Below are 22,616 nucleotides of genomic sequence, written 5' to 3'. Positions count from 1 at the left end.
CTCCTGCGCTCGCTGCACCAAAAGCCCTGTGCGAGCCTGGGCTGGGTCGGCTTGGCCTGTGCGTTGCGAGATAGCAACGATGAGGGGGGGGGCGATGAGGCAATCGGCTGCATTTCGGAGGCGCTGGCTGTTCCCACGGTTGCTTCGATGGACACATGGCGGCCCGGGGCAGACATCTGCCTGGAAAGACGGAGCGCCTGCCTCGGAAGACAGGGTCACCCCCCGAATCCGAGCCAAGACGGAATGAGGCGCCTTGGGGCTGCAGCGATGACTACTCTTCGACACATGCTTTGCTGTCCGGAAGGGGTGATGCGATCCATCGGGTTCCCCCTCCAATATCAAGACGAATCGCCACATACCTGCCTGTGCCTTCGAAACACCGGCACGGCCAGAGTGCGTTTGGCTTCGGGAACAGCTTCAAATGGGCACTGTTCTGCTGATCCGTACCAGCAGAACCCCGCCCTGCAGCAGCCGTCGGCCAGCTCCTAATGAAACAATGACTCGGTGCTCCGCAGGCTCGCGAATCAGTGTGGGTGCGTTCGCCGCCGTTGCTGCATCCGCCTGCCTCCCTGCCCAGCTTTCGCTGAACCGTTCTGGTCCAGATTGCCTGGACGAAGGCGCTGGTCTGCCGCCCTGTGCACGTATCGTCGAGCTACTTTCGAGTCATAATGAAGCCGGGCCACCTGCTGGCTCTCGGCCCATGCCGAATTAGCATCTCCGCAATACCCTCATCCGCAGGCGCCTTTGGGAGCATCCGCGCCGACATTCGCTGCATGCAACATCGATATGGCAGCGGGCTCAGGGCCAGCGCATCCGGCCGACCCAGTGAACCCAGTCCATTCATTCCACTCAATCGACTCAACCAGTCCAGCCGTGCATGCTCTCCGAAGCCAACTGAAGCGTCTCTTCCATATGCCTTGCAAGCCCTGCGATGCGCAGGGGTGCTCGCAATCGCCGTTGCTTTCGGCGGATGCTTTGCATTGGCCTCAGACCCTGTCCACGCGCATTGGACCAACTCGCTTCGGGCTCAGCGGCCATCGCCCCGCAAAAACACCTCGTAAGCAGAGCCCTTGTACTGCTCTTGGAATCCGTTGGCGGACATTCTCGAACCCATCCTGGACTCGGTCGTGCGGATAACCGTCGAGATAGGTGAGCGGGTCTGAGACCGTGACTTGGGACTGCTGCTACTGCTGCTGCTGCTGTGTCTCTCGAGATCGATAGCGCTGCGTGTCTCGCTCGGCACAAGATACCAGCTGAGTGATATCCGCTCACCCAGTTTGCTCATGCCTGCCTTCATCCTGGCTCAGAAACGAACAGCCTTATCTTTGGCAAACGTGCCTTCGTCTCAGCGGGCTCGGGCTTCATCATCGATGACAAAGGCACGATCTTGACCAACGCCCACGTCGTTGGTGATATGGCCGAGGACAGCAAGGTGAGGTAGTCGCCCGTCTCATTACATTGATGATGTGGCGGCGACCCAATCGTAGCTGCGTCGATTCTTCCTGTCGATACGTCGGTCTGTGGCACCTTTCGCAAGAGGAGCAGCGCAGTGTCTGGTTCCTTTGATCGCCAGCTCATCCGCCCTTGGCCGTCAGCTTCTCATCACCACCAACAGCGGGCTTCAGTTCGATGGCTATGTGTATAGCTCGGACGAGCTCAGTGATCTTGCCATCGTCAAAGTGAACCCCTCCGAGGCACAGGCGTACCATCTGCGCGAGCACCGCCATATCTGGCGACCGGTGACATTTGCACCGCCCGAGAAGCGTCATAGGTCAGTACCTCGCTCAAGATGCTGCGACAGGCCAGACGTCAAGACTGGGATGGCATCTGGCTTCGTGTACCGCTACGGAACGGCCCATGTGTGAGCGATAGGTGCTGATCCTGCCTTAACGCCAGAGTCGGCGACATTGTTCTGTCTGTGGGATCGCCCTTTGGCCTCTACAATACCGTCACGGCAGGAATCATATCATCGCGGGCACGCAAGTACAAAGAGATCGGTGGGCGAGACTCAATGGTCGAATTCATCCAAACCGACTGTGTACTGCACTCGGGATCCTCCGGTGGTCCGCTCATCAACACCGACGGTGAGGTCATTGGCATCAACACCACGCGGGCGGAAAGCGATGGCATCAGGTAATCGATAAGTAATCGATTAGCAGGCGCTAAGTGCATGAACACCGGATTCGTGCTGCTGTTGGCCTCAGATTTGGTACCAGGGATATTCCTGCGACCTCTCGAGCACTCAACAAACATCGGGAAGTGGGACTCATTGGCGATTCGACAAAGCGCACACAGTCATGGCAGTACCTCCGATAGACCCCTGTATACTGTTAAACCCTTGTATGCTGCCTTAGCGATATCCTTCTGCTCCGTTCGCCAAGAGAAGCTCTGCTCGAGTCGCAGCTATCGCGTCGCCATCGTCTTGTCGCCGCCACGACGGCCTGACTGGACTCCCCACTGTTCTCACACTACACGGACTCTCTTTCTGCCTCCATAAGCTTTGCGATCCGGGTCGATAAAGCTCTCGGAATGATTGACCAGTTGCTGACGCACGGCAGGATCATCCGTCCGTGGCTTGGTCTCAAGATGGTTTCGCTGACCGAGTCCGTGTGGCAACAACTGCTTTCCCAGCAGTTTGAAGGCGATGTGGCAGATCTGCCACCATCAAAGCGAGGTATCCTTATTGCTTCGGTATGTTTCCACTGCGAATCTGGGCCACGAATGCTGACCTGTCACTAATCCTCGTTGCGCTCTCTCCGCACCAGGTCTTTGAGGGATCACCGGGGGATTCTGCTGGATGCCGGGCAGGAGATGTCATCGTGGCGGCCAACCACGAGCCCATCACATCAACGTCGCAGGTACGCTATCATCTGTCTCCAATGGTCCCGAGGTTTGAACGCAAGTAGTAGACCTCCTGAGTTTCCCATCGAAGCAGATTCTCTAACCTTCCCATGGCACCCTCAGCTACTCGGTTTGATAGGAAGTCGTATTGGCATTCCGTATGAGCTGACAATATGGAGAAACCGCGTGCACAAGACCCCAGACTCTGGGAAACAGACCAAATCGCTAACACACGGCCAAACGCACGACGAACTCAAGGTCTCGATCACCCCTGAGGAGCTGGATGTCCATTCAAGCACCGAACATCTCAATTTTCTCCACACATAATCAGCCGTGCTGTCTGTTTAGCGGCGCCGCTTTGCTTCCACTGCATAGGCTACGCCACGGTGAGATCGTCGCTGTTGTTGTAGCAGAATGTTAAACCCACTATGTTGGAATAGCATCCGAATCATAGACGGCAAGCTCGTAGCTCTCGACACCAGCCCTGTACCTGGCATACCTGAAATACAGATGGATCACTGGCAGCCACTCGTCTTCAGTGATGCCTGTTCTTTCGAAATCCAGGCTCTCGTCTCGGATGCCGTTCTGCTCAAGCGTCAGAGTCATATCCAACAGAATCCCGAGGCGCTTCCACATATATCCCTTTGCATGTGCATTGAATGCCATGTAGCGCTCCTGGATGGCATTCATTTTTTCTTCCGAGCACACCTTTGGTGTTTGGCATATCCAGCCAGAACGTTTATCGCCAGTACGATTTTAGCGGTCATTGTCGTCCTTGTCGAGCAGCACGGCCAAATATGTGGCTCGGGTGCAATTCGACGCCGGTCGAGAGTGTGCGAACAAAGTCTCGTTGCCGATGCATAGCCCCCACGAACCACAAGACAGCACTCCCGTTCCGAATACATTCTTGCGAGACGTACCTCCAGGATGTGCTCGTCTTTGGTCAGCATGTTGACGATTCTGATCTTTCGGGTCTTGGCGCTTAGCTTGCCGACAAAGTACTTTTCCTTGTCGATCCACCAGGGTATCGTTGGCTCCGATCGCCAATCCGAGCGGGGGAGGGCCGGAGGCACGTCCAAAAATCGCCCCCACGGCGTGTAATAACAAACGCAGCCTGTGAGCGGGTTGACATGCGTCTTCAACTAGAAGGTGCATGTCGTTGTCGCAGCACAACGAAGCAGACCCATCCCATTCCCGTATGATCGGCCGGACGAACGTTTGTGCCGTTTCCACAGAGTAGCCATGGTCAAGTGGTTTTTTTATCGTTTTCGAGATCAAAGTAGATCGGGTTTGTTCAATTCGAAAGAGTATGAAATGATTAAAGCCGTCTGCCCGGTGATCGAAAGTAGCCAACCATCACAGCCGCAACCACCATCCACAGCCATCGCCCACAGCTGCCATAGACACGGTCGCCGACATGGCCATCGCCACCTTACATCTTCGGTCTGTGGGTCGAACCAGTGAGAAACGTCCTTGCCGGCGAACTTGAGGATCGGCCCCAAGAGCGGGTCCGATTTGTTGTGGATAGCCAGCGGCGTCAGGTCGTATACCTTCCCCAGCCACGACACCCACAGGTCGTCGGAAGAGTTGTGCAGTTCAACCTCGGAAGCCGTGAAGTATCTCTCCGTTGACTTGACTGCCTTGGACATGGCTGTCTACTCGACGTGGCGGGATGGATCAATTGTGTTCGCGCAGGAGTGTCTTGTGGTCGTTTGGCGATTCCGGCGCCGTTTCTGTCGATGGATGGGATCGTCTCGGTTGGTGCTGTTGTTGAGATTTGACAAGGTGATTCCATCTCCTATCCCGAGTTCAGTCAGCTCGGCAGACGTCGTTCGACAGTGTGAGCTGAATGGCTGAAGTATCTTCCCTCCCCCGTTCCAATCAAAGTGATGACGTTGCGGGCCAGCATCATTGGGGTCTGACTGCGGCTCTGCGATTGCATTCTGAGTGAATGCCGGCCATTTACCAAGCGGCTCACCGATCTGCCGACAGGAGCGAGTTCTAGCGTCTGCCGGTTCTTTTTTTTCCATCGTCTCTACTATCACCGTCGCTTTTATTATCGTGTCGCAGTCCAGGGATCGCCTGGACTCTCACATCCCTGGCCGCATCTGCTGCTTGTGCGGGAACCTTCGCTTATCCAGAATCACACGCGTCCTCAACACAAACCCAACATGGGCACGGATTCACCAAAGGTCAAGGACTCCAAACAGAAGGAGGCAAGCAATTCCAAGATCAATTCGGGGAAATCTGGTCTGTCCATCACCTCGGGCCTCGGTGCTGTTCCAGGAGGAGGAGATAGCCTCAGCAAGTCCAACGTAGCGCTGGAGAAAACCAAGGGGACATTCCGCGGAACTTCGGCGGCGCTGAAGCGCAAGGAACCAATCCACCTCCAATACTGGCATCTGGTCGAACACAAGTACAAGATATGGAAGGGCGGATTCTTTGCGATGCTGTGCGCTCTCCTCGTCGAATCCCACAACGCGACGGTCTCCTACCTCACCATGTTTATCGAGTTCCTCCAGACCCTGGCCTTCTCCTTCGACAACATCAACTGGGGTGTATGGGGGTCGTATATGGGCATGGTGCTCAAATTCTTCCAGGTATGTTCGCGGCGCGGATTTGAGGTGATCAAGCACCCCCAAGGGTCTTGCCCGGCTCTGGTCCTGGTGATCCAGTGACTCTGCCCGGCGACTCTGCCAGAACTCAAACGGGAACGAACGAGCAAACGAACCGTGGTGGCTTGCTGACTTGATTGATTCTTTCACTCGGATCCGTTCGTTTTGGGTCCCCCGCTCGGCCGCGCTGACATTGTTGCCATGGAATCCCTGTCCACACGTTAATGTCCGGCCTCGCATGGGCTGACGCACGGGCACGTCTTTGTTCAGATCGAAACCGCTTTGACGTTCTATCTAGGCACTCCTGCCCTCTACGTCCTGGTGATCTTGTCGCTGATTCTCATCATCATTATGCTGAGTTTAACCGTCTATGTCGTCAAGTCGTTTGTGTCCAAGAACTTCCAGGCTGGCGTCTGGCCGCTTCGGGCATTGAGGAGCTTGGGTATGTTCCTCCCACATCCTCTCCATGTGCCGAGCAACAGTGCGTTGGGTGCCCAGCCGGTTGACAGTCGACAAACAGCAGAATCAAGTGCTTGCTCACGGCCCTGACGCTAACAGCGACCATCTTTCGACTGTTGGACGCGCTCTTCAGTCGGAATGCTGTCGTCGGTGTTCTATCTGCCGGTTCTCTATTCCATGATGTCCATCTTTGTCTGCGGAGACGGTGCCACACCAGCACAATGCGCGGCCATCGAGCGGCTGATCCTCAAAATCGTTAGCGGGATTGTCCTCCCAATCTTTGTCTCATTCACGCTGCTTATGTCGCTCACCTACTTCAACCCCAACCCGCTCTCTACCTGCGTGGTAGCGCGACCGTCGGCCCGTCTGGAGTTTGTAGAGCTGACGACCAAGACTATCCTGGCCTGCTCGTTCGTCTTTGCCGAATCGGTTCCACTCCTCAGGGCGTGCATGACTTGTCTGTGCTCGATCTTGATTTGTGTTTTCATGCTGGTGTTTATACCGTACTATCACAAGCCCATCAACAACTATCGGTTTATTCTAAGCTCGCAGGCACTCTGGGGCTCATTCGGTTGGTATTGGTGCTTGATTTGCCAAGCGCTCTCCTGGAAAACAAGCCAAGTGGTTGTATCTGCGCGGGATCCGCAGGGTCGGCAGGGTCCGTGGACCAGCCTCCTCACACCGACCGATTCCGGCGCTGTGTGGCTCCCTGCCACCGATACGTCCTGTTGATTTGTTTCTTGTCCACCACCCGCAGGATCCATCATCGTAACAGCGCTCGGACAGGCGCAGCAGACTACCTTCCTGAATTGGGTGTTCATCTTTTATATTATTGGCATAGTACCATGGGGTGTTGGCTGCTATTTCTTCTTCAATTGGAGACAACAGAAGGCCACATCGATCAACATTGCCAAGCTATGCTTCCAGCCTTCGCGGGAAACTTTCAATACCTGGGAGGCCGAGCCCGTCACCGCCAAAGAAAGCCGCTTTTGGCACCCCTCGCAAGTTGAAATCGCGACTCGGTTTCTCATCGAAGACCGCTCGGTTGAATCAATCGACGTTGCCGATCAGATGTTCATCAAGGGCACCCAGCTGTTTCCCACGAGCGCCTCGCTTATGGTCTCCTATGCGATCTTCTACAGCTCCTATCGGCCAAACGACCGGTCGATGTCTGCCCACTATCTCAAAAAGGCTGGCCAGTGCAACCCGCTCATCGATTTGGAGTTTATGATCTATCATCTGGAACAAGAGCGGCGCCAGACGATGAACAAGGTTGGGGATCGTATCCTGGATGCCGTCGATCGGGTCGAGTTCAACCAGCTTATGCGCAAGGCCCTCACATATCATTGCGAAGCCAAGAGTCACATTGCCAACTTTTGGCAGGCCATCATGGCCTCTGGTAGGCATCGCTCCGTGACTTGGCTTGGGATGGCTTGAACATGGTCGGGGCGAACCATTGGGTGGCAGCTATCAAAGTCTGGGCACCTGACTGGCTGTTTCCAACACAACAGGGGGCGACTCAAAGGTTGACGCCAACACGCTGATATCGCTGGTATCCATCATCGAATGGAGCGACCGAAACGCAACAACGGCATACAAGGTGAGACAAATGCGACTCCGATTCTGTCGTATACTCTGAGAAAGATTGCATTCCTTGGTGATGCCATAGCCTGGTCTATTGCTCTACAGCCTCGCGTCCTTGGGGACATTGGTCGGTGAGGCTAGAGAACAGGACGCAGTGGCTCTGTATTGAAAAGTACTGACTCTATCTGCTCGTCTTGTCTTTCGATGGCGTTTGGACCTTGGCTGCATACAATCCAATGAGCAGCAACTTTTGAATCGCTTCCCGGACTCTGTTCGAGTTCTGTCCAACTATGCAAAGTTCCTCGACGAGATCCACAACAATCTGACCGAAGCTGACCTGATCCTCGCGCGCATCGACGAAATCCGCGAAGCCGGTGGAAGCGATGATGCCGGTGCCGTGGGTTTGGAAAAGCGACAGCGACGGAGCAGCAACACCTCGTATTCCAAGAACGACAAGTCCAAGAAGCAGCGCAAGGCTTTCAAGGAATACCGACGCCAGGTGTTTCTGTATTCAAAGGCCCTCAGCGCGCGGCTGATGTGGATGATTCGAGGTATGCGCACGCCCCAGCTGCTCCATGGCGGAAGCAGCGAAGCAGGAGCAGTTGCAACTGCTCTTGAGGCTGGAGTATTGATTTCTCGTCGATCTGGGACGACAGGCGTGGTCTTGTTGTTGATCGGCCTTGCCGGAGCCCAGATGGTGATCGTGTTGGTGGAGGTTTCCTACCTGTTCAGCTACATTGACGATGCCCAGACAATCAACTCGATGCGAATGGAAGTTGAAAACATATACAACGAAGTTGTTGCTCTGGCAGCATCGGGCATGCAAAACGATGTGAATGGATTCCAAGGACATCAGCAAAACCTTGTGATAATGGGCAACGTTTTGTACTCGAGCATTATCGATATCACGAGCAAGCTTCAGCCGGGTTATATCACGTACCAACAGTGGACCGCGCCGTTGGTGATGATCATTCGCTATTCGGGGGCCCTGTCGATCCAATCGCCCAAGATAGACAGCTACACCTTACTGGATACCTGTCTCGACTTTGTTCAGAGTCTCGGTAATATTCTCAACATGGTGCCATCCGACTTTCAGCGCAGCATCACGTTTTCAAACGCTACTACCAACGTTACCCTGAGGTTTTTCGAGGACAATCACGACTGGAGGGTAAGCAATGTGGTTGATGTAGCACTCATGACAAGTCAAGTTGAATGGCGATGCACAGAGGAAAGCAGAGTACCAGCGACGGGTTATGCCTTGTTCTTACCGTTCTTTGCTCACCCTTCCGCATCATATCTATGGTCATCAATCGTACCGATTACCTACATGCAATCTGGAAACTGTTGCACTTCGCCGATCATGAATGAACTGACACGTAGTTTGTCTGCGACAACGGGCCAACGATACTCGTCGACTCGCTGACGTCTCTGAGCGCCGTATACGTGGAACGCTACACGGGTTATATCATGCTCTTTGGATACGTTCAGATAGGTGAGTTGTGTCTTTGCCTCGGTGGTACTCAGCGACACGCGACCAGCACGCTGCTGTCATGCTGCTGTCATGCTGCTGTCATGCTGCTGTCATGCTGCTGTCGTGCTGCTATCATGCTGCCATAGCAGCAGGTGGTCGCGCTTCAGATTCATATACTCACTCAGAGCTCCCTTTAATATGAACCAAATGAAGCTATATATACAAGCACCCTCATCATTCTAATTCTGATTGGGCGGTTTTTGTTTGAGTCGGCAATCAACCGAGCAAAGCACGAGCGTGTCACAAGTCTAACAGCATTCTTGCAGGTTGGTCCAGCCCCCGGGCGGGTCTGGGACTTGCTTGGTGATGCTGTAGCATCGAGTTCGCCCTAGTTTGTCGGTTCGATTGAGCAACATGCATACTGATAGCCTGCTTGTGCATTTCGCTCCAGATTCCAAAGTCAGTCTGCATGAATGTCCTCAAGAAATACTACGTCCCACCGCCATCACATTCCAAGGACGAACTTGCCGAGGTCGACGAAGAGCAAGAAGTCGAAGACGAATCCAATCCTGATTCGGGGAACGCCCAAGGCGGCGACGATTCCAAAAGATCTGTCGACGCTGTGCACAGCACATCGACGATGGGATACGATAAGCTCAAGCAAATGTACTTTCACGGACTCTCTCTCGCAGCCGTGGCATTTACGCTTGCGCTGATCCTCAACTTCCGATGCTCGCTTGTTGCCTATCCGTTCAACGGCATCATTACAGCCTGTGGTCTTGCACAGGCCCTTGTTGGCCGCATCGCCATTGCTGCTTCCATTCCAATGCAGGCGGGCTGGTCTGGCACAGGGATATGGACAAGCCCCAGCGGACTAATGAGCCAAGATACCCCGGCGCTGTCGTATACCCAAGCCGCACTGCTCTACGGCAATGACTCGATGTGGATCCCACCGCGATCGTATGCACCGGGGACAGACTCCTGGCTCTCACAGCCCATTGGCTCATTCGGCACCGATCTACCAACCACCATCCGAAACTACCTGGACTACGCGCATGCCTATACAGATGGATACCAGCATGGGAGCTTCAATGCGAGTGCTCAGTGGATTTTACAAATGAGTCCGGCGATTATTCAGCGCTACGGCAATATCAGCGACGTCAACATGGCGTATTCCATCTCGACGATCCAGTTCCTCAGCGATGCATCCATCATTGCCTTCACGGCAATCATCTTGGTCACATTTGGGATTTATATGTGGTACTTTCGCAAGATTTTGTTCTACCTGATCAACACTGAAAACGAAAGGACGCTCAAACTGCTTCTAATGATTCCCATGGAAGCCGTCAATGAGATCGCGTCGCTCCGAGATCTACTCCACCTGAAAAAGACGTTTGCCCTCCCAGCCAAAGCAGCCGAGGCCCCACAGCCCATCGATCGACGTCAATCGACGCGAGATGATGGCCACCACCATACAGTCGGCCACGACGCAGATATCGGAAGTGCCGATGGCAACCCGACCGGATATGCTCGGAGCCGACGAGAGCACTCTCGGGGGTCGGCCACGCTGGAAGGCCAGTCCGTGCCTGGAAGGAGACGCGAACACTCCGTTCCGCATGATATCAAGTCTCCGAGCACGGGCCAGCGTGAATCCTCCTTTACCGCTCGAAGAGATTTCGGCGCCGACAGGGTGGCGAGCTTTGGGCGAGTCGGGCCAAACATCGAGCAGCGAGATGACTTGCAGCTGAATCCGGCATTTGTCGCCGAGAACGAGATACGTGAATCTGACCGGACTTAGACAGATGTCGAGTGTGGGTGCAGATTGCGGCGATCGTATTCGATCGATCGCAATGGACAGCGACATCCTGGTTTCGATTTACACTTTATTCAGAAAAAAACGGGACAGCACAGCGGTTTCCATGAACATGTAGTATGTGATGTGCTTGCGTCAAGCAAAGCCATAAAATATAAATCAAATCACTTTGGCAGCCTCTGAGTGAACATCATCGGTCGCTCTCCGGTCGCCACAATCGACCTGCGCACTGGTCTCGGAGTACCAGCGATGGATGGTGCTCTTGGACACACTGGCGAATGGTCATGGCCAGCGCGCGATAACATTGGGTAACAAAATATTGGATGAATGGTCAAAAACACGGGTGTCCCATTTTCATTGGATGCGCTGTAATGGAAATAATGATTCGTCGGGACCCGACCCGACCTCAACGAGATTCGAGTGGACGGAAACTGCTGAGCTCTCTCTCAACCACGATGTCTGGGCGTCTCGCTCGTCATTGGAAAGTTTGGAGCTTGCTCAGGCACTCCTTGCATCGGCTCCTGGCTGTCGGCACTTGGCTGTCGGCACAATCGGTTTGCTCGCAGCACTGCGCAGCCACCAGCCCCGTGACACAAGACGCCATGGCGCAGGCCGATTGTGGCGCAGGGTCTGAGCGTTCGCATGACCTCGGCCACCGACACCCGGCCTCGTCCAGCATCGACTTCCAACCCCAACCATCGACATCCAACCCCAACCATCGACATCCGCACCGCGTGAACATCGCCATGCCTGCCCCCAAGCTGACGCTCCTGGCCCGCTCAGCCCTTGCCAAGCCGCTCTCCAGCTATGATGCCCTGCTGGTTTTCTTCTCCAAGCCATCGGCTTTGCACGCCTCCGCCACCCTTGCCGATGCTCCTCAGGTGGTGGACTCGATCAAGGCCCATCTCCAGATCGATCCCTCGGCCAAATCCTCCGCCTCGTTGCTGCATGCTCCCAGCGCCCCTGGTGCTCGCGTGATGCTGGTTCCCGCGGGCTCGGTTGGTGGCGACGTCGACGATGTCCGCAAGTACGCTGAGGCGGCTCGCAGGGCCGTTGCCAAGTGCGCCGACGCCGGCATCCGAAAGCCGCTCGTTGCCTTTGCGGATGCGCCCACGGGGAAAAGCCATGTGCTGAGAGATTTCAAGCACTTTTTCGAAGTTACGCTGCTTGGGCTATTGCAGCAGGTCAGTGTCTATCTGTGTGTCAACGAGTCCCTCACCTCCAGGTGTCTCATCCGATCGTCTCCCTGCCATCTCGTAGAGCTATATTCCTCTCCAGGCCCGCGAGCACTTTACCGCCACCTCTGGCCATGATGGAGAGATTCTGGAGGAGATTGGTATCCTGCCGCCCGAAGGCGAGCAGTACGAGTCGGCAGAGATGCTGAAGCGGGTGCAGGCCATAGACCTGGGCCGTCGTGTGGCCAAAGACATTACTGGCGGCGATCCCGAGCGTATGGCGCCATTCAAGTGCGCCGAGTACATCGAGGAGGCCTTCAAGGGCACCAGGGTTAAGGTTTCGGTCCACAAGGAGCACGATTACTTGGCCAAGAACTTTCCTCTCCTCTTCGCCGTCGCTCGTGCCTCTCTGCAAGGTGGGCTCTGGCTCCCAGAATTGCTCCTTCGATTTACTCGCCGTTGTGATCATGCCGGCTTGCTGATATCTTGTTGGCTTCTCCACCTAGTGCCCCGCCACCATCCCGTCGTTGTTCGATTGGAGTATCAGGCCGACAAGGCTGAGGAAAAGTGAGTCCGCCCCTGGAGCCTCGCCTGTTGATACTCGATCGCCCACCACGGAAGCAGTGTTGCTCGAGAGCCAAGCAGATTCCCCCACTCTGTTTGGACTTATTGCTTGACCCTCTGCCGACCATCCGTCGACCTTCTATTCACCCCTCTGTTGATTCTCTGTTAACCAACTGCTGAACCTGGTCGTTCCCCCCCCCTTCCCAGTCTGTTCCTGGTCGGAAAGGGCGTCACGTTTGATACTGGCGGTGCCGATGTCAAGTTTGACGGCGTGATGCGTGGCATGCGCAACGACAAAGGTGGGGCTGCAGGCTGCGCCGGATTCATGAAAACAGTGGCCGAGTTGAACCCGAGCCACTGCAACGTTGTTGCATATCTCGGATTCGTCCGCAACTCGATCGGTGCAGACTCGTATGTCTGCGACGAGATCATCAAGAGCCGTGCTGGCGTGCGTGGTAAGTACCGTCGCGGCCCCTTAACGAAAGCCCTTCGTGCCTATGCTCGTGTACCAAGTTCGGACATTGGTGCGCTGGAGTAGATCCAGTCCACATCCTTGCTTTGTGTGGATGTGCAAATAACCGTCCCTCTCTCACGATTGCCAGTGCTCATTGGAAATACCGATGCCGAGGGTAGAATGGTCATGGCAGGTGTGTTTCGGCAAAGCAAATCAAACAAAGCAATGCTGGATAGCTCATCTTGGTAGACTATCTAGCCGCTGAAGCCCAGGCCAGCTAAAAACCTCGACAATGCGTTAATCCCTACTTCCTGATGATAGACCTACTCGCCCTGGCCAAGGAAAGTGCACTCGCATCGCCCCTGCCCTCCAAGCTGTTCACCGTTGCAACCCTCACAGGTAATTTTGAAATGTGCTGCTACAGGGGAGCGCCGCAAGACGTGCAGCTCGGGCTGACAGACACCTCCGCTGTTGCCTGCAGGCCATGTCATCAGGGCCTATGGATCCTATGCCGCCACTCTTGACAATGGTCCGGCTCGCGAGGATGGTGTCAGCCAATCCATTCAGAGAGGCGGCCACCTGTTCGGCGATCCGTTTGAGATCTCGACGCTCCGTCGCGAAGATTATAGCGTAAGTAGCGTTGATGCAGCGGGTGCAGCCTGTCACCCCACCAGCATACACACCTGCGAATGCCGCTCGCTGACTCTGGCTGTTCTACATCGCAACTGTCCTTGCTCCATGCAACTCTTAGTTCGGCGCTGCTGGCGCTCCAACTGAAGAAGTCGTCCAGGCAAACAGCAAGGCATCGTCGATGACTGCCCGCGGTCACCAAGTGCCGATGGCGTTCATGAGTGTTGCTTCTGGCATTTCCACCCATGGTCTGGATTCGGACCAGCCCATCAGCTACACCCATCTGGACATTGCCGGCAGCGCTGAGGAGGACGGCGTTGGACTGAGCCTTCCCCCTCCCACCGGCTCGCCCGTGGGTGCGCTCGCAGCGACCTTTTTGTTCCGTGCTTACAGTCAATCCAATAAATAACGGGACACCCTTGATTTTGAGCATTGGTGAATGTTGTCACTCAATACATCGTGCACTGGCCATGACCATTCTATGTAAAATGAATAGTCACCCAAATCATAGGGCCGTCTTTGCCATCTTCCCCGCACAGCCACAGCCCCGTTTATCGCTTTGCGATAGTCGCCATCCATAATACCTTGTGCCTTCGTGTATGAAGGTGCGATATCGCCGATCAAATCGGCTTTGCTCTGTGGAATCGAGAGGCCGTGAAATTGCTCCACGGCGCTGTATTTGCATTTCATCCGGATCCAGCCCCAAAATGAGGGCGCGGGCCATGAGAAACCGTGCGCGGCATGCTTGATTTGCCCGCGAAGACGGCTTGGTTCGGTTGCTGGCACTTGACCCTGCAGCACGAATCATGGCAGCCATGATCAGCCAGGCAGCATCAACGCGAGCGCCCTTCTACACCGAAGATGAAATCGACGAGGGCCATGTCGGCGGATCGGCGTCAACTCCGCGGGACTCGGCCGTGCGATTCCCAGCCGAGGCCGGCTCCAAGCCAGCAAATGCAGCCCGGCCGATCCGAGGCGCGTCCCCAGGCCGTATCGGCTACTCAAACGACCTCGAAAAGCAGGTGCGATCGCTGGAATCTCCACGGAGGGGGGGGACAGAGGGATGTCGTGGTCTATGAGGCATGGAGAGCAACTTATGCCATGCCCATATTGCTTCCACAATGACCAGCTGGCTACCGGCATGGAGCTCATTACCGACGCATTTGAGCGAAAGAATACGCAGCTGATGGCTGAAATCAATCAGTGGAAGCAAGTTTCGTCCAACCAGCGCCAGCAGGTGAGCAGGTTGAACCGCTGCGTGCTCGTGGCAGTCCACCCTCAATGGCCTCGCGCCCGACAGACCCGCAGCGAACGACGCCGGCAGCAGGACGGCATCTTCGCGTTTGTCGGTGGCCAATAACCGTCCCGCAATTGCCGAACAGATTATTGGTCTCGAAGGAGAGATTTCCGGCTTGAACCACAAGGTGGTGGAGCTGGAGCGTGCCTTGGCTGCAGCCACGGCTGAGAAGAACGCGGTGCTTGCGTCTCGGGCTTCGATCGTCGAGCGATACAATGCTCTTAAGAAGTCTGCCGCCCAGCTCGAGTCGTTCCGAAAGGTGTGTATGGAGACGACGGCCTCTGGTTGCCCGTGCCCCTTGATACTGAGCTTGGCTCCAAGGCGCGCCGTTCTGCGGCGACCTTGATATCGAGTAATACGATTCCCACCACCGCACATACCAATTCCTATTGTCGGCGAATGAACCCCAATTCAATTGACTGACTTTTGGCCTCCGGGACGCTGGCATTGCGCAACGTCCGAGAACAGTCGATCGTAAGCATGGTCGAATGCGGCCCTCCCACAACCGTCGCTGCCGTGTCTGAGCTGGACCGATCGTTCGTCGAAGCTGCCGATATATCAGCAGACCTGTCCATGTCGTACTTTCGAGAGTCCAGTGCACTCAACGGCAGCCCCCGTCAGAGGTAAATCAACTGAGATGCATAACCCTCGGGCTGTCTGTGCATGCACTGAAGTGATCGGGCTGTCGATCGAGATGCTGGTTAACGCTTCTGTCCTCTTCTTGCTAGGGCGGGCTTTCCCGGGGATGCGTCGTTGGTAAGCTCAGCCGAAGAAAGTGCGCCACGGTTTCTGTCGATTGGTACAGGAAACGTGACCTCGGTTACTGGCAGCTTCGGTTGAGAAGGAACAATGGAAGGAGCCATGGATATGTGCCTGTGGTATTCTCCAGGAGCCATGTCCAAATATCGCATGTTCCTGCCGCAGTCCGTTCCTCCAGCAATCACGCTCACTTGGCTTGTTATGCAGAACTCCAGGTCATTCGAATACGCGCCGTCAGTAACGTTGCTCGAAGAGCCAGAGGCGCCGCTGATAGCCCAGAATACCTCCATCCTTGGGCAGATGCATGCACCCACCCACCGAGATAGCGAGCACCAGCTCATGAACATCAGTCCTCAAGCTCGCCTGCGACAAAGCGTCGGGTCTGATCGAGGCGCCATGACACAGCTCCCACCCGCGCAGCGAGGAAACGATCCGGCTCGCCCGCTTGATGGAATATTGAAGCGCCCGCAGGGCGAAGGAGGATCAGCAAAGGAGAGGTCCAAGGTCAGCATTTCATTCGATCGGCCAGCATTAGCGAGGCCAAGCTTCGTTTGCATAGTGTTGCAAGCCGCACGTTGGCGCTGCTGTTTGTGCTGACACCTCTCCAGGGCACTGTCGGTTTCATGTCGCCGTCACAGACCCCTCCCTCGAACCTGCGGAACATTCATCAAAACTTTACAAGTGCACCTACTCTCCGTGCTGGATCGGCTCCGGTTCCCGGTCCTGTTGCAAACGGAGGTGGACGACAGTCGGCTTCGTCAATGGCCAACGCAGCTCTCGGTGGCGGCGGTGCTGAGGACCCCAGTCTCGGTGGCGACGCAAGAATCACCAAGACCACGACAGTGATCGACGCGCCGACATTATACAAGCAGATCCGCGACTCCCTCGAGCCCAAGGAATTTGAGGAGTTTGCCGACAACATCAGCCGCTTCAACAACTCGCAACAGACAGCCGAGCAGACCGTCGGAAACATCTCCCGGATCGTCACCGATCGAGTGCTATGCTCGCAGATGAAGCAGCTGATATACACTGCCCTGGCCGAAAGTATTGGGCAGCAGTCCGTTAGAGTCGCCGCGGCTGTGCAGGGACAGAGTCGCTCGATTGAATCACGCTGAGCGACCCTTCCAGATCCCAAATATACATGTGCACATCCAGTCTGTTCAAATCATTTGCCGTGTCCGGACGGTACTAATAAACCCCGACCCCATGTCGAGTTTGGCAGCGCTTCAAACGGTGATGACTGCGGCTGTGCACAGCGAGCAGTGCACTTGGAGCAGCTGTCTTATTACGCTGTGGGCGGTATAGGTCAAGGGTCCCTCGGTCCCATTATGAGGTAATTGGTTCGCCATGCATCACTAGCCTGTCACGTTTACCATGGACGTATATTGAACTGCTTCTTGCTCCATCTGGTATGGATATCCAAATTACAGCATCACCCGCAGCTGGTGTTAATGCGGGATGAACACAACCTGAAGCAACGCAGCCTCTGGCCCGCAAACAGCAGCCCCTTGCCCTTTCCAAACATCCGCGAGGCCCAAGGCTTGTTTTTCAGCAGTGGGAGCGGTCGCGGTGGGTACAGAACGTCGAGATTGTGGATGGGCTGCTGATTGAACTGGATGGTCTTCAGGTGCGGCTCTGAATGAGGAGCGGCCTGCACAGGCGAAAGCGTGGCTGGAAGTCCATGAACCGTCTCGGGTTGATTGTGATGTGCCATCGTGACCTGGTGGTTAGCAAAACTGTGAACCAGTGCCCAACCTGTCTCGAGAGTGACCATGGCGCTGTAGATACCGCTGTCAAACGAGAGAAGTCGCTGTTGCTCCAGCGTCCGTTGCCGCTCGGATTTGGCTTTGAGATTTTTGAGTGATTCCGGAATCAAGGCCGAGCGCTCAGAAGCCGATGCGGTCATGTGCATCAGCTGCTCTTCGTGGTTGACAACCAAGATGCCGATGGCCCCGGCAACTTCAGCCCAGTATATCTTCTCACTGAAGGAGCAGTTTCCGCGCTTCAACACAATCACTCGGCCTTGTATCGGGACTAGATGGGCCAGTGGCAAGGGCTGACAGCCATCATCCAGGTCTTCCCACCATCCCTGATCGGTGTTGTCCTCGGGATGCAAGACCGGATAGATCTCGACGTGCTTGAGGGTCTTTTCGAGAAGAGGGCCAATCCAGCCCTGAGTGGCTTGGAAGACGAGCGGCTCGGTTGCGTAGTCGCTGACCGTAAAAGTACTAACCGAAATCGCCGGCAGCAGCTCCTCATCCGGGTCGATGTTTTCGTACTCGTCGCCAATGATGAACTTGACGCCGCTCGCGGGCACAGAGAGTCTCTCCGAACTTTGGATGTCGATGTTTTCGATTCTGGTGATGATATAGCCACCGTTCTCATGCACAAGAGTGACTGTTGCCCCCTTCAGGGTATCGGCAATATAGCCGCCAGGAATCTGGAAGCGAGTTGAATTGGGAGGTTGAATACAGGGGTCTTGAGAGCGTTACCCAATCGAGGCAGTGCATCGTTGTCAGGAGCAATCCAGATGCCGTCATAGTTACCCGCAGGATCGCAGGAGCAAGCAGTGGCCCAGTATGGCCGGTGGGAACGATTCTAGTGGTGAGGAACAGCGAGTCAGTTTCAGTTACCATCCTCGCTCTATCGCTCTATCGCGCTGTCGCGCTGTTGCTCTGCTCCGGCATGGGCTTGGACTCCGTGTTGTCGCCAGCTTGCCCAGGACATCGAGATACTGAATCGTATCCTGGACCGGCGCCATCCATGTGCTCATCCCGATCTGGCGCAGGCATCCGATCGTCTCATGGGCGCAGTGGTACATGCATTACAGATAAAGTCGACAGCAATAGCCAAGGGCGGCCAGGAGTAGTCAGGGGTGATCAAGAGTAACATAGAGTCCGGCGTATCACCAGAAACAGAATGAAGATGCAGATCAGGGTATGTCGATCATTGGGATAGTGCATATCATCGGGGAGTGCAGAGCATCTGGGAACGCAACCAGAAAAGTTCAACATAGACAGGGGAGGAGATGCGCAGTCCAACACAGGGCGTAAAAGTGATGATGGGCAGGTCGCATAAATAGACTCGAGCATGCCGGCGAGACTAGTGCAGTGAGATAGAGTGAGGGGGTGTTGTGCCAGAGAGATCTTTACATGGGCTGCGGACAATGAGCCAGAGGCCCAGCGCCGCCAAAAGCTCATGTCTTTCCTGCCAGGATGCCGCGCGCCAGATCGAGAATCCTCATGCTGATGTACACCAATATCAACAATCGAATCAGATCTTGGGCAAGATGTGCATACTTGATTTCAATGGGTGCGTTTGGAGACCCCGGGGTCGACGACGGCAAGCTTTCTGGCTGTATTCGGAGAGGGGCTTGGGCCGGGTGGCTTGATTTGTCATCGATCCAGGGGTATTTCGAGGCGCGGCCGCCCAGAGGTGGAGCGAGGTGGGCAATACCGACAGCCTGGTTGATCTTGTGAATCTGAGAGACATTGACTGGAAGGGGATATGGAGCCATCGAGAGAAGAGGCTCGCGGGAGACTTGTGGGCACACGTGCTGGGCCGTCGAGCTCTCGTTGGCGTTCTTGAGGAGTCTTCGAGGTAGCGACAGAAAATGACCCTCTACGGATCATAGGGTTAGTGGGATACTCAGCCGTGCTAGCTTCTGCGCAAACATTGTACCTGTGGTGAACACAAAGTTGCTGTCGACTCGGTTCACAAAGTTGTCTAATCAGAGAAACCACCAAATGTTAGATTTTGGTCTCATTCGCTGCACAGGCGACCTTGGCGGGGGGCGTCGCAATGATTTACGAATTGCCACGAATCTTGCAGCAGTCCGGCTGATAGTGCGGTGGCGCCGCCAAGACTTGCCTGTGTCAAACAGAAGGTACAGATACTTGAGTGTCTCACTCAGAAAGAAGCTCTCCATACGGTCTTCCTTGCGTTTCAGATACAGGTTGCCAAGCGAGGCGAACCCGCATTCGGTGCGGGCAAGGCGCTCTATATCCTTGAGGATGATTTCTCCGACTTCGAGATAGTATGGGTTCTTGGTGGCCTGCTTAGCGGAGCCGCCGAAGGTCGGGAGGATCAATGGCACATCGGGGGTGGGGCAGAGATTGCATCGATAACCAAAGTGCTCGCGGCAGCGCACCTGGTAGAGCATATACGTCGATTCGATGAGCTCGGGCCGTAGCGGATACGAAGGTATGGCGAGATTTCGGTGGTAATAGTCAAATCGCTCGGGCATTCCGTGGTACTTGTTCCATATCGTGAAGTAGAGCTGGTGGAGCACCTTGGCTCGCTCGACATCGCCAACGAGGACCTATTGGTACAGAGCAAGTCAGAAATCTCTAATCGGTCAAGTCAAGCCTGGATGCGCTCCGATCCAAGGGCAGTAGCGTATTGCTGGAGGTGGGTGATGGATGCCGCGACAATCGAGTCGATACCCACTTGTAGACCGGGCCAGAATGCCGACAGCGAATCAATCCACGTCGTCAGCAAGTGGCCCTTCTCCATATGTACGTTGCGATAAAACAGACCGCCCGCATCGGGGAGATACTGCTGGACAGCAGAATAGGCCGTCGCAAAAATATCAAAGTATCGCTGTTCACCAAAGAGCACGTATGCCTTGAAGATGTACTGTGGATGTAACGGTCGCAGTATCGATCAGCTTGCAACCCGTGTCCGCGCGCATCCAGCGTATCGGGCTCGGCTGCCGTGGATATCCGGGACAGGCCTACCTCGTAGAAGGAATCAATCCCGGCCCCGATTCCGGCCATAGTTTCGAGCCACTGCAAAAGTAAGCGATGTGAATATGTGATCGCACATTTCGGTACGATCCGCTACCACCGCGCATCAATGCCACGCTTGATGGTGCTATCGGCGGTGCTTGAGGGCGGACCATGGCGGCAAGTTTACCTCTCCGGTTTGAACGTCGATGGTGTTGCCGACAAGGTTCAGCTTTGTGCGTCTCTTCCACAGCTCGTCAAGCGCCTGTGTATAGTGCCATCGAGGATGGGGTAGTAAGGACGAGGTAGCAAGGCGTCATGTTGAGTGCCCACAAGAGCGTCGAATGAAGGTGCGGCACTGCCGGAGGTCGTGTAGCTTGGATATTTGCCATAGACCTCGAGTCCCACGATCAGATCCGGCACCGAGGATGATGTTCTGGAGTCTGTGCGTCGCACCACAGCTCAATCTGTGCACGAACCAGCTTCCATCACCGTCATAACATACCCGCCTGGCCAGATTCTAAAGTTGCGACATCACGACTCGATTATTACGGCATTCGTTCGTGGCGCATCTCCGCAGCCGCGGGTATCGGCGTTGTTGTACTCGACCTACCTCGTAAACGTCGTTTCCGGTGAGCCGGCTCAAAACGCCCATTTCCAGCACCAGCGTGCCGGCCCCGGCTGTGCAAGTCTCGTTTGCCTCATAGGACAGCACGCCCCGTTGTAAATTGACCTGGATGGAACAGGCTATGCTTTAGCACTCGTATACCGAAACACTACGCAAGGCGAGCATCCAACAGAGACAGTCCACGAAACATCGCGCCCATCACAATCGACTCACTCGGGGAAACGGGATTCCGGTCGGGCTTTCGGTGAAAGCCGGGAGAAGACGATCGGCAAGGTTGGTTGCCAGAGCCAGCAGCTCGCCAGAGTACCAGTCGATTCGGAATCCAAAAGCAGGGTCGCTGGCAAGGATGTGCGCTGACAGCAGCCCACCCATCATCCGGATGGTGACTTCAAAGACCTGGACTCGAGAATCCAGATCAAAGTGTACATGTTCGATCGTCTTCCTGACCGCGGTCTCGAATCCCTTGAAGTCGTTCATAATCTGGATGCACGGCGGCTGTCAGAATGGCGCCCGAGTTGGAGACTCAGGAACACAGCACCAGGCGATAATGGACGACGATGCCCACCACAAGCGTATCGAGAGTATCGACCAGCGTCAGCGAATAGCCGCCGAGCACGTCATTCACATTCCTAGAAATCAATTCGGTGAGCGGCGATGCGAGGCTTCAGCGGAGGTTCAAAGGGCAGCACTGACACTGACACCGACACCGACGCTGCAGTCTAGCAAATCGCTGGCAAATGAACCCGATATGGACACACACCAGTTGTTTGGATCGTTATCCGGACCTCGGCCGTTGCACTTGATGGGATTGAGCTCGTCTTTTGGAAAGGCGTACGTCATGTAGCTGTTGTAGCCTGCAGGAGCGACAGAGTCCGTTAGGCGAGGGGTACGGACTCGTTTGGAGTACGCTGACAGGCCCAGCTGAATACCCCCCCCTGGTTGCTCCAGTGTCTGTGCATGGCTCGCTATTACCATGGTAAAACATCTCCTTGACTTTGTTCCTGATGATGTGGAAGTATACATCCACACAGTCAGCACCTGAGTATGCCTTCAGCAACCGTCTGCAACCCTCAACCCAGCCGAATCCCTCAGAGCGCCAATGGGTCCGTTTGATCATTTACCTCAGCCGAAGCCGGTGCGAGTCTTTCATGGCCTCGGTGTGGACTGCTAGCGACAGCACAACACACAGGACGGCCATGGCCCAGAGCGAGCGGATGAGAGCGGCCATGGCGATGTCGGGCTCAAAGTCGGCTTATTAGAGTTCCAGGAAGAGTGGTGTGTGGGATAGGGTCCAGGCAAATCGGCGCAAACGGCACTTTGGTAGAGCAGACAGGCGATCGAACGGAGTGCTTGTTGGCGAGGGCGGCACCGGCAGCAGCAGCACCAGCAGCAGCACCTAACGCTGTACTCCTCCTTCCGCCAAGGCCCAAGATCAGACCCAGGCTCCTTGGGGATGCTGCTGTCGCTCGATGAAGCTGGCTCGCGCTGGTTGGAGCACGGGACAATGCAGCGGGTGATTGCGCAGCGAGAGCGAGAGCGAGACGCGCTCTCGGGCAGCGAGCGAGAGCACGCCGAGAGCCACGCTGGATCCATCCATCG

General features: G+C 55.4%; 5 protein-coding genes across 5 annotated transcripts; 3 read left to right on the top strand and 2 right to left on the bottom strand.

Annotated features, from left to right (window-relative positions):
• Window positions 1-421: 421 nt before the first annotated feature.
• Window positions 422-3,401, top strand: BJ171DRAFT_615988 (trypsin-like cysteine/serine peptidase domain-containing protein; the record flags this gene model as incomplete). Its single annotated transcript, XM_053115343.1, has 8 exons — window positions 422-443; window positions 1,066-1,149; window positions 1,308-1,432; window positions 1,596-1,771; window positions 1,897-2,133; window positions 2,499-2,691; window positions 2,766-2,858; window positions 2,965-3,401. The coding sequence occupies 8 exons, from the start codon at window positions 422-424 to the stop codon at window positions 3,166-3,168; spliced, it is 1,134 nt and encodes a 377-aa protein (XP_052967437.1). The 3' UTR covers window positions 3,169-3,401.
• BJ171DRAFT_567535 (uncharacterized protein) lies at window positions 3,268-4,490 on the bottom strand (the record flags this gene model as incomplete). The annotated part of the gene is made up of 3 exons (XM_053113471.1): window positions 3,268-3,549; window positions 3,762-3,983; window positions 4,278-4,490. 3 exons carry the CDS (start codon window positions 4,488-4,490, stop codon window positions 3,268-3,270), a joined length of 717 nt encoding a protein of 238 aa, XP_052967436.1.
• A 522-nt stretch (window positions 4,491-5,012) lies between these two features.
• On the top strand, window positions 5,013-10,883 carry BJ171DRAFT_598468 (uncharacterized protein; the record flags this gene model as incomplete). Its single annotated transcript, XM_053114843.1, has 10 exons — window positions 5,013-5,441; window positions 5,727-5,898; window positions 6,049-6,486; window positions 6,673-7,314; window positions 7,427-7,515; window positions 7,744-8,050; window positions 8,156-8,667; window positions 8,880-8,991; window positions 9,184-9,296; window positions 9,422-10,883. 10 exons carry the CDS (start codon window positions 5,013-5,015, stop codon window positions 10,766-10,768), a joined length of 4,161 nt encoding a protein of 1,386 aa, XP_052967435.1. The 3' UTR covers window positions 10,769-10,883.
• Window positions 10,884-11,471: 588 nt separating this feature from the next.
• Window positions 11,472-16,816, top strand: BJ171DRAFT_567533 (uncharacterized protein). The gene is made up of 15 exons (XM_053113470.1): window positions 11,472-11,967; window positions 12,044-12,374; window positions 12,465-12,525; window positions 12,730-12,977; window positions 13,125-13,169; window positions 13,298-13,375; window positions 13,458-13,606; window positions 13,728-13,962; window positions 14,405-14,628; window positions 14,736-14,843; window positions 14,878-15,162; window positions 15,372-15,526; window positions 15,632-15,659; window positions 15,870-16,166; window positions 16,271-16,816. Exons 1-15 carry the CDS (start codon window positions 11,530-11,532, stop codon window positions 16,775-16,777), a joined length of 3,189 nt encoding a protein of 1,062 aa, XP_052967434.1. The 5' UTR covers window positions 11,472-11,529; the 3' UTR covers window positions 16,778-16,816.
• Window positions 16,817-17,025: 209 nt separating this feature from the next.
• Window positions 17,026-22,493, bottom strand: BJ171DRAFT_501836 (glycoside hydrolase). The gene is made up of 16 exons (XM_053110720.1): window positions 22,139-22,493; window positions 21,990-22,018; window positions 21,778-21,871; window positions 21,583-21,646; window positions 21,231-21,497; window positions 21,003-21,122; window positions 20,895-20,909; window positions 20,580-20,654; window positions 20,402-20,452; window positions 20,112-20,300; window positions 19,813-19,983; window positions 19,533-19,716; window positions 19,344-19,388; window positions 18,962-19,283; window positions 18,209-18,260; window positions 17,026-18,102 (listed from the first exon to the last, which is right to left on the bottom strand). Exons 1-16 carry the CDS (start codon window positions 22,243-22,245, stop codon window positions 17,095-17,097), a joined length of 2,793 nt encoding a protein of 930 aa, XP_052967433.1. The 5' UTR covers window positions 22,246-22,493; the 3' UTR covers window positions 17,026-17,094.
• Window positions 22,494-22,616: the final 123 nt, after the last annotated feature.

Source organism: Polychytrium aggregatum (assembly GCF_025602895.1).
Source record: "Polychytrium aggregatum strain JEL109 chromosome Unknown BJ171scaffold_15, whole genome shotgun sequence".
NCBI classification, from domain to species: domain Eukaryota; kingdom Fungi; phylum Chytridiomycota; class Chytridiomycetes; order Polychytriales; genus Polychytrium; species Polychytrium aggregatum.
This window is presented reverse-complemented; position numbering and strand designations above follow the sequence as displayed.

What these genes read in the sequence shown, in the direction of transcription:
- BJ171DRAFT_567533 (XM_053113470.1), top strand. Translation starts at nt 11,530, where the DNA reads ATGCCTGCCCCCAAGCTGACGCTCCTGGCCCGCTCAGCCCTTGCCAAG. An exon ending in CGCTCGTGCCTCTCTGCAAG is followed by an intron (nt 12,375 to 12,464) that starts GTGGGCTCTGGC and finishes TTCTCCACCTAG; the next exon opens with TGCCCCGCCACCATCCCGTC. An exon ending in GCCGACAAGGCTGAGGAAAA is followed by an intron (nt 12,526 to 12,729) that starts GTGAGTCCGCCC and finishes CCCCCTTCCCAG; the next exon opens with TCTGTTCCTGGTCGGAAAGG.
- BJ171DRAFT_501836 (XM_053110720.1), bottom strand. Translation starts at nt 22,245, where the DNA reads ATGGCCGCTCTCATCCGCTCGCTCTGGGCCATGGCCGTCCTGTGTGTT. An exon ending in GATAACGATCCAAACAACTG is followed by an intron (nt 21,647 to 21,777) that starts GTGTGTGTCCAT and finishes ATTGATTTCTAG; the next exon opens with GAATGTGAATGACGTGCTCG. An exon ending in CCGGAATCCCGTTTCCCCGA is followed by an intron (nt 21,123 to 21,230) that starts GTGAGTCGATTG and finishes TGTTCCATCCAG; the next exon opens with GTCAATTTACAACGGGGCGT.